The sequence below is a fragment of the Vipera ursinii genome, assembly GCF_947247035.1.
Source record: "Vipera ursinii genome assembly, chromosome: Z".
In the NCBI taxonomy this organism is placed as follows: Eukaryota; Metazoa; Chordata; class Lepidosauria; order Squamata; family Viperidae; genus Vipera; species Vipera ursinii.
The window spans coordinates 1,099,651-1,109,688 of NC_139517.1; the positions used below are offsets into that span (position 1 = coordinate 1,099,651).

General features: G+C 53.4%; 1 protein-coding gene across 1 annotated transcript; it reads right to left on the minus strand.

Annotated features, from left to right (window-relative positions):
• TMEM102 (transmembrane protein 102) lies at positions 1-4,908 on the minus strand. The gene is made up of 2 exons (XM_083377746.1): positions 4,537-4,908; positions 1-2,516 (listed from the first exon to the last, which is right to left on the minus strand). Exons 1-2 carry the CDS (start codon positions 4,712-4,714, stop codon positions 1,495-1,497), a joined length of 1,200 nt encoding a protein of 399 aa, XP_083233872.1. The 5' UTR covers positions 4,715-4,908; the 3' UTR covers positions 1-1,494.
• Positions 4,909-10,038: the final 5,130 nt, after the last annotated feature.

Here is a 10,038-nt window from a genome sequence, read left to right on the forward strand (position 1 = left end):
GTTCCTGGCTGAAGAATGCTGGGAGTTGAAGTCCACAAGTCATAAAAGGGCCAAGTGTGAAGTCTCCTGGTTTAGGGATTCAGTTAATGATGGTGTCAAGGTTATGATTTAACAGCCAAACCGCTTATGTAATGATGTAATGTAACATAAGGTGGATGATACAATGAGAGGAATGAATCAGCAGGGACCGTATCTCTGTGTGTATGCCTTTAAGAACCCGAGTACAAAAGGGAAGGCTTTTGCTGCTGACTTCTCTCTTTCTCATCCGTTTCCTGCTGTAACTGCTGTGTATTGGAGTTTGCTGTCTCACCACATCTATGTTTCTTGTTCCTAGTGTATATCTGTATATAGTGTATGATAAACCACCATTTCATATAGACCACTGTTTTCTGTGTTTACTCCTGGATTATCTCTCAGTGCAATAAGACTGTGCACACTCTGACAGATGGCAACCTGGGACTGCAAGGGTGGCCATCGTTATACGATTGCATCACTTAGGGATGAAAACGCTGGCTCCCATTGTGGATGTTGAGGACTACCCGTACTGGGCGTACAGCAAGGACAGAGAGAGACAGTCACCTGATTTCGGCACCAGATGTTGTAAGGTCATAATGTGATTTTTTTAAGGCACAATTTCAAGGTGGCGGAAGGCAGGACTGTTCCTTCCCATGATGCCCTCCCTTTCTGGACCTGGAGCAGGGGGATGACAAGCAGTCCCCAACTTACGACAGTTCCTTCAGCGACAGAAGTAACAACGGCACTGAAAAATAGGGACTTAAGACCGTTCTTCACACTTACAACCGTTGTGGCATGCCCGTGATCCCATAATCAAAATTCAGACACTTGGCAACTGACTCGTATTTACGATGGTCGCAGCGTCCCCCGGGGTCATGTGACCCTCCCTTGCGATGTTCGGACGAGCAAAGTCAACGGGGAAGCCGGATTCACTTGAGGACCGTGTGACTCACTTCACAACTGCAAAGGATTCCCTTTAATAATGGTGGCAGCAATGTGCTAACTGACTCACTTAGCAGCAGAAATCCTGTCTCATTGTGGGTGTAACTTTGAGGACTAACCGTGGAACTCCCGTCACCCAGCTGGGGTGGCATTCTGGCATCACTGCAGAGGCTGCTGTACCCCGTTATATCCTTTCCTGAGGATTGTGCCCCCTGGGTGTCCCACAGCTGGCACCACGGTTCTGGCAGACGTTCAGTGTCCGGAAAATGGAGTCCAGTCCGCCTGGGTTCCGGTTCGACTTGCCTCCAGAAGTTGCGGGTGCCCCAACACTGGAGGTTTTTAAGGAGAGCTTGGACAGATCGTTTGTCTGCAGCAGCACAGGGTCCCCTGCCTGAGTAGGGGGTTGGACTAGAAGACCTCCAAGGTCCCTTCCAACTGTCATTCTGTTTTTCTGTTATTCTGGATGGCTCACCTTTGACCTGAAGAATGCAAGGTGGGTTTGGCTCAGGGTGTCTCCCTGCTGAAGGAGGCCCACAGCTAGGAGTCTGCAGGGGCCGACAGCTGGCGCCGATATGCCTTGGCCCGCCGTTTAGCTTCCTTGGCCCCTTCCACCGCTCGGCAGAGGTACGTGGAGGGGTTGGCCCTCACCTGGGCCACCGCCCGCGCCAGGATCCTTGCGGCCCGGTGGGATAAGCCGTGCAGGAGATTCCACTGGGGCAGGAAATAATTGGGGAGATGTCCCTTGGCCAGGCTGCCCGACAGATCATCCAGGACACCCAGCAAGGCGTGCGCCGCGTTTTCCTCCTGGGCCAGGTAGCGGCTGGGCAACCGTTCGCAGGACCACAAGGCCAGGGTGAAGAGGTGGTACGGCTCCAGGCCCTGCAGCTCTCCCCAGGGGAGAGCGGCCATGATGGCTCGGAGGGACCACAGGAGCGGCAGAGGAAGGATGCGCCTCAAATGCAGCTCGCTCGCCGAAAAGGCAAGGTGCCAATCCGAGCCGGAAGCAGACGGAAAGAGGTAGAAGCTGGCGACCATGTCTTCATCCCTCAATTTGCCATCCCAGAAATGTCCCTGGCTCAGCCATGGCTGGGCCACCTCGGGCCACCCCCGAAAGGCCACCACGGGGACGATGTCGTAGAGGACACGATAGGATCCGACGCAGATGATCACGGAAGTGACGCGGCCTCGAAGCTCGAGGCAGACATCTTTGGCCACTGCGGAAAATGCCCGGAAAAACCATTCGGACACCAGCTCCGCGGAGAGGAAAGTCGGATCCCCACAGCTGCACTCGGACCAGCGTTGCAGGGTGGGGGCATCGAAAGGCTGGAGGCTGATCCGGGTGTGTCCGGGGGGGCTCTGCGTCATGTCCAACGTGACGGGCACGCCGGCCACGTTCAGAACCGGCACCAGGAGCGTGAAACTGGCATCGTAGTCACCGCCGGGAGAAAGCGGGCGCAGGGTGGTACAATCCACGTGGACTGTGCCCTGCTGGATCCCGCCGGAGAGAAGAAGGTAGCGGTTGACCGAGGGCAATTTTCCATCGGATTGTTGGACTTGACCTGCAGAGAGAACAAGGCAGCGGGTGGGCAAGGAACCACAGCTGAGTGAAGGCACAACTTTGGCAGTCAGGGACGAAAGACTTGGTCTGCACGTGAAAATCCAATTAATCTGCTTTATTGCTAAAAGCCTTTGCGCAGGAATCTTCTAACTCCAGGGTCTTCAGACTTGGCCCTTTTATGACTTGTGGACCAACTCCCAGAATTCCTCAGCCAGGCACGCTGGCTGAGGAATTCTGGGAGTTGAAGTCCCCAAGTTTGAAGACCCCTGTCTTAAAGCATCCTGGCTGAGGAATTCTGGGAGTTGAAGTCCACAAGTCATAAAAGGGCCAAGTCTGAAGACCGCTGTTCTAACTAAACTGATCTATTGCTAAAAGCCTTTGCACAGGGATCTTCTCAACTACCGGTTGGCACCTGCTAGGAGTTAGATCAGGGTCCCCAGAATTCAAGGAGGTTTGAACGTAGCTTGCTTATGGCTATGTAGGGATTCTAGGCTGATCCCTCTTTTGACTCCTCCCCCAGATTCTGGCAATCCTTCTTTGACAGGAAGGACAACCAGACTGAACAAAGACGTAGGTGGACAAATCTCTTGCTGGTCGGGGGCTTTGCAATAGAAATATGGGGTCAAATTTATTTATTTATTTATTTTATTAAATTTCTATACCGCCCTTCTCCCAAAGGACTCAGGGCGGTGTACAGGGCAATAAAATGCAACATACATAAAAAGAAAATTAAATCAATTAGCCCTAACAATAAATAGTTAAAATAAACTCAAACCCTTAGTCCAGGCCGGCCTGTTCAAACAACCAAGTCTTCAGGTCACGGCGGAAAGAGTGAAGGTCGGGAGCCGTCCGGAGCTCAACAGGCAGTTGATTCCAAAGGGCTGGCGCGCCCACAGAGAACGCTCTCCCCCTGGGGGCCGCCAGCCGGCAATCCCTGACCGCCGGCACCCTGAGGAGGCCCTCTCTGTGGGAGCGCACTGGACGAAGGGAAGTTGATGCCGGCAGCAGGTGCTCCCTCAGATAATCCGGACCCAAGCCATTTAGGGCTTTATAGGTCATCACCAGCACCTTGAATCTCACCCGGAGGGCAACTGGAAGCCAATGCAGCTCGCGGAGGAGAGGTGTTACAAGGGAGTATCGGGAGACCCCCATCACAACTCGCGCGGCCGCATTCTGCACCAGTTGAAGCCTCTGAGTGGTCCTCAAGGGCAGTCCCATGTAGACAGCATTGCAGTAGTCTATCCGAGAGGTCACGAGCGCATGAGTGACTGTACGCAGGGCATCCCGGTCCAGATAGGGCCGCAATTGGCGCACCAGGTGAACCTGGGCAAAAGCCCCCCTGGCCACAGCTCCTACATGGTCTTCCAAACTGAGCTGTGAGTCAAGGAGGACACCTGCACCAGGAAGTTATCCTCAACACACAACAGCTTGTTCTTAGTGACTGTTCAAAATTGAAAAAGGTGACCTGACCATTTTTCACACTGATGACTGTTGTCACTTGATCAAAATTCAGACGCTTGGCAACTGACTCCTATTTATGACGGTCGCTGTGTCCCGAGGTCCCGTGAACACCCTTTTTGCGACCTTCTGACAAGCAAAGTCCATGGGGGAAGCCGGATTCACTTAACAACATGTTACTCACTTAAGGGCTGCAGCAATTCACAATGACTGTGGCAAGAAAGGTGGTAAAATGCGGCAGAATTCACTTAACAACCATCTCGCTTAGCAACAGAAAGTTTGGGCTCCACCGTGCTCATAGGTTGAGGACTACCCGTAGGTCACGATCCAAGTAGCTAACTTGGGCTGGGGAATTCTGGGAGTTGAAGTCCACATGGGTTGAGGTTGGTGAGGTTGAGAAACGCCAGTGTTTCCGCAAGCTAGCCCAAACAAACCCTGATTCCACCAGGTTCGATGCCTTGAGCTCTCCAATTTGGGGAAGGGTCCGGGCTAAGGAAGCTGCGGCTCCGTCCCCAAAGCTAAAAGGGGGTTTCCTTCCCCCCCCTCCGGGCCCCCAAACTCACCCAGCAGCCAGAAAACCAGATCTTTGGCTTGGAACAATTCGGGGGCGTCTCCGCCCTGTGGGGTCCTGGCCTGGTACTCCTGGATGAGTTGGTTGAGCTCCGCAATCTGCGCCCCAGAGTGGAAGTCCAGGTCCGTGAGCGGCTTGGCGGGGGCCGGCTTAGGGGGAGGAGAGGCCATCCCGGTGTGTGTGTGTGTGTGTGTGTGTGTCTCAAGCCCCTTCCTTGCAGAACGAAAAGTTAGTCAAAAGAGGGGATTAATCTAATCCACCCAGATTAGACCCTGAAACTAAGCAGGGTCCGGATCGGCCTTGGGATGGGAGACCACGAGGAGACCACCACCACCACCAGGGTTCTAGGCTTCACCAGGAAGCGGAGGCGGCGGAGAGAAGGAGCGGGACGCGCCCACAGGTGTGGCCTCGGGGCATCCGGGTTGGAACAGGTGCGACGCGGCAGCCCCCTCCCTCCCCCCACGAGCCTCTGGGGCACCCCATCTCCTCCTCCCCCTTCCCCCCCCCCGCGTGGTCCTGAAAGGGCAGAAGCGGAGCGGAGCGAGTCCGGCGCTCTTTCCCCGCTCACCTGCGTCCACCTGGCCGAGCCGAAGCCCCACCCCCCGTGGGCGGCTGCCGCCAGGAACCCTGGGAGATGTAGTTCCAGCAACCTCATCCTCCTCCCCGCTTCCCCTCCCCCGCTTTGAAAGCCTGCTGGGAGGGGCAGCCGGCTCTCTCTCTACTTTGGGGGAAAGACCCCTCGAAAGGGAGAGGCTAAGGCAGGCATCTTCAAACTTGGCCCTTTTATGACTTGTGGACTTCAACTCCCAGAATTCCTCAGCCAGCTTGCCTGGCTGAGGAATTCTGGGAGTTGAAGTCCACAAGTCATAAAAGGGCCAAGTTTGAAGACCCCTGGGCTAAGGGGTTCCCCTCACAGCCCCCCGCCGTCAACATCCCCGGGAAATGCCCCTCTTGCAGCGTTCCCACGGCCGAGAGAGGCTCTTTCTCTTCCCTCTCCTCCCCCCCCCCGGGAAATTGCAATTAGCTGACCCCCTCCCCCCCACCCCCAAAGCCTCCGTAGTTGCGGTTTTAAGGGAACTTGACTCGTGTCCAAACGTCCGTTGCAAGGTGGCGGTGGTGGGAGCCTCGGATCGTCTGAACGCGTGTCCTGATTGGAACTCGCAGCTGACAGCCGGTTTCCTGGCTCCAGAGCTTCCCGGGTGCTGGACTCCTGCCCCCATAAGCCTCAGCCGGGAGAGGGTGGGGAGGCTCAGTCCAACTCACTGCAAAGGGAGGGGTTCTTTGAAGCCCAGGCAGGCCATGGGGTGGGGGAAACAAGCCACGAAAGGATGCTGGTGGCTGGGGTGGTCTTTATCCAGGGTGAGGGGCCCCTCCTAAGAGGCTGAAGTGGTGTGTGTCTGTTTGTGTGTGTGTGTGTGTGTGTGTGTGTGTGTGTGTGAGAGAGAGAGAGAGAGAGAGAGAGAGAGAGAGAGAGAGAGAGAGAAGTTACAGCGGTACTGGGGGGGAAAAGCAACTTTCAACCAGTCCTCGTACCTACGACCATTGCAGTGTTGCGACGGTCGTGGGATCAAAATTCAGGCAATCTGCACGTATTTATGACCGTTGGCAGCATCATGGGGGTCACACAACGGCCGTTTTTGCATCCATCCCAGCCGGCTTCTGACAAGCGAGGTGAATGCAGGAGGCTGGATTCGCTTACCGACCGTGTGATTCACTTAAGCACGGTAGGGGTTCACTTAGCAACCGTGGCCAGAAAGGTTGTAAAAGTGGGCAGGGCTCCCCTAAGAAATTATTTTGAAAGAATTCACGGCGTTGATGTTTCACATTTTGACACACATTTTACCTTTTAAGTGTAATAGCTTTGCATTGCACTTTGTATGTGTGCCTGGCTGAGGAATTCTGGGAGTTGAAGTCCACAGGTCATAAAAGGGGCAAGTTTGAAGACCCCTGGTCTAGGCTCTCCTGCTTGGGTAGGGGGTTGGGCTAGAAGACCTTCAAGGTCCCTTCTGTCATTTGTTATGTTCCTGGATCCAAACAGCTCATCAGAATGTAAATTATGCTATTAGAGGTGCGCAAAAAATTATGCTCAAGTTGAAAGGCAGATAAAATCATCAGCATTAACGCTGCTGTGCAAAACATTCTGTCCTCGGGAAGGAGCTGATTGACAGCTGTCAAGAGGAAAGAACCTGACTCTTTTGCATAATATGCTTAATTTCCTGATGAGCTGCTGCCAGCAGCCCTCCAGCATTTCCCCTCCCCCTCTTTCCCCACCCCACCCTCAAGAAAATCAGGCAGGTGGGCAGGGCATTGGTGCTCTGGATGGGGAAGGGGAGAAAGGTCTGTGTGATTAATTGAGGTTTTTTTGGGGGGGGGGCTTTGTTCCCTCAAGTTGGAGCAAAGATTGCCCTCCCCAAAAATTCTTGTTTAAGGCCCCTAAAAAGAAGAGAGAAGCTATCAGAAAGGGGGGGGAGGGTGTGCTCTGTTTTGCTGTCCACTGATGAAGCTGTAGCTGCAAAAAGAGGATCAGCCACTAGGTGGCAGAAAAGGGTTTTCTGTCTCTTTACTGACCCCCTGGTGGCCAGGCAGAGTATGGCAGCCCAGGTTCAGTAGGCTTGCCAAAGGACTCTTCCCCGTGGGCCGAGAGGGGGCCTTGCTCCCCAGTTCCACCACTGTCTTGAATGGGGGCCACCATCCATGCAGCACGGGTGTGCGCGCAAAGCAGGGAGCTTTGCTTTGCAAAGCAGCGTGCAGCTCCATTTGTGCGAGCAGTAGGCGCGCAGAGCCGCCGCTCGCGCAAACGGAGCACCTGCACACGTCGTCAATTCGTGCAAGTGGGGACGTGCACGCCTGTGCGCTCAAGACCCAGTAGTGGACCGAGTCCTGGGAGTTGGGGGCCCCTGACCTAATCTGTGCCACTTTGGAGGATCAACCCAAAACCAGGAGGGTGGCTGCGACGGGACGGGTTGAAGCGGTGTCTAGTTTTATGTGTGTCCTTTCGCGACACACACCCTGGGGACACACCTGGTTTGGCCCAGAGGCAGAGTGGATGTATTTGCAAAGACAGCTGGACCCCAGGTCAACTGAGCAGCACACCATGGGTTTTTTATGGGATGGATGGATGGATTGGCCTTTAATGTTCACTCCCCAAACCAAGATGTGCCCACTTTGGACAGCTGCAGGTCTGTCCTTCCTCTTGTCTCCTCTTCCTCCTCCTCCTCCTTCTCCCTGCTTTGCACTCGACGGTTTATTTGCTGCGGTACACCCAATCGGAGCCTGGCGGGGTCTCGGCCCGGGACAGCCGCTTTGTGCTGGCTGCCCCTCCTTCGGTTGGTGTGGTCCCTGTTTGCATGATGGTGTTGACCACATTATGGAACCGGGGGGGCCCCCCGGTTGGGACTTGCAGCTGTTGCATCGCGGGGTTCGGGGTCTCCGATTCCCGTGCTCGGCGCGACTCACGTGCTTCGCGTGCTTCATACTCTGCCTGTTCATCCTGGCTGTGTGTCCGTCGCCGGTGGGCCCTTTCAGGGCTCGGCGACCGACTCCCCGGTGGGGTCTGAGGGTGGACAGGGTAGATGTACACTCTGGCAGGACGCCGGGAGACTGGATGGTCTGCCTCCTGGCCGCTGGCTATGGAGCGACGCTGTGGCTCCCCCACCGGGGTCCGTACGTAGGGTTCAGCAGGCACCAAGGTGTTCCGCCGTTCCTCGGTAGGGATAGTAACAATCTGGTCGGAAGTCCCAACGGCAACATCCCGGAAACGGGGGGCAGGGTAGGCCGAGGGGGCCGAGGAGGTCCGGGGCCTGGGCCGGTTGTCACATTCGCAGTTGTAATAACAGGGTGAGCTGCATGGCGGATAATCAGGATACGAGTGTCGGTGACGGTGTTCCCTGCATCGGAGGTGCCCACTGTCCAAATTCATGGTGACCTTGACCGGCTCCAGGGTACATTGGAGACAGCGCCGTTGCGGCGATCGGCTTCGTCGCCGTCGCCGGCATGGGGGATCATCTTCGGAGAATTGTATCGATGGCTTTCGGGGGTAGACTTTCTTCACCGGGCGGACGAGAACCGGAGATTTTTCAGGTTCTGAAAAAAAAAAAAAAGAGCCATTGCCAAATAGTCACCTGGCAGCAGGAGAGGCTGAGCTGGGCGCTGCCATGTCAGCATCAAAGCCCTTTGGCGTCTGGGCAGCCACCGTGCTGAGGACACAAAAGCCGAAGAGATTTTGCGAGTGAGACAGGGAGTCCTTTTTACGGAGTGTCTTCGAGAAAATGTGTGACAGTTTAAAAAAAAGTCTTTTGGGTTTACAGGCAATCCTCGACTTACGACAGCTCATCTAGTGACCGTTCAAAGTTACAGTGGCACGAATGTTTTTCAAACTTACCACCATTGCACCATCTCCATGGTCACGTGATCGAAATTCAGATACTCGGCAGCGGAGTCATATTTATGACGGTCGCAGCGTCCCGGGGGGGGTCACGTGATCCCCTTTGGCGACCTTCTGACATGCAAAGTCCATGGGGAAAGCCAGATTCGCTTAACAACCCTGTTACTCTTTCAAGAACCGCAGCGATTCCCTTACAACTGGGTCAGGAATGGTTGTAAAACGGAGCCAAACTCGCTTAGCAACTCTCCAGCTTAGCAACAGAAATTTTGCGCTCTATTTTGCTCGTAAGTCAAGGACTACCTGTAGTTTCATTTTATGTGCGGGTGGGTTGTGTGGGTTGCAACTTACTCTTGAGATTCTTAGGATAACAAGGAGGCGAAAATATTCCAATAAGCATTCCCTTAGGAACACAACTTTGCCATTCGTTTACACCGCACACTTACCATTGTGCTATATAGCTTCGTTAACTGATGTTTTTATCTGCTACTTAAACCAGGGTGCAATCTGTCGCGCTTCGCCATTTATGGCAGCGGTTTTACCCGCTTGCTTATCTATTTACAAGAGAGATAAAACTGCATACAACTAAAATGTTGAGAGCCCTTCGGAAGCTATTAATAGTTCTTTTAAGAAGCTGGTGCTGCTTTACTGTTGTATTTTAAAGGGTAGATTTGCTGTTCAGCACCCTTGGGCAGTCTGAATCCTGCTGCAATCTTGAAGCCAAGTGGGCAGAAAAATTCTAAATAAATAAACATAAAATAAACAAACAGGCAAACAGAGGCATAGAATATCAAAATCATGTGAAGTATTAGTACCTCTCTATAAATCCTTAGCAAGGCCACACCTGGAATACAGCCTCCAGTTTTGGTCGCTGCATTACAAAAAATTTATTTTTTGGTATTTTAGTACTTATTGCCCTGTTCACTGCCCTGAGTCCTTCGGGAGAAGGGCGGTATACAAATAAAATAATAATAATAATAATAATAATAATAATAATAATAATAATAATAATAATAATAATAATAATAATAATAATAATAATATAAAGTTGGAAGGGACCTTGGAGGTCATCTAGTCCAACCCCCTGCTCAGGCAGGAAACCCTATACCATTT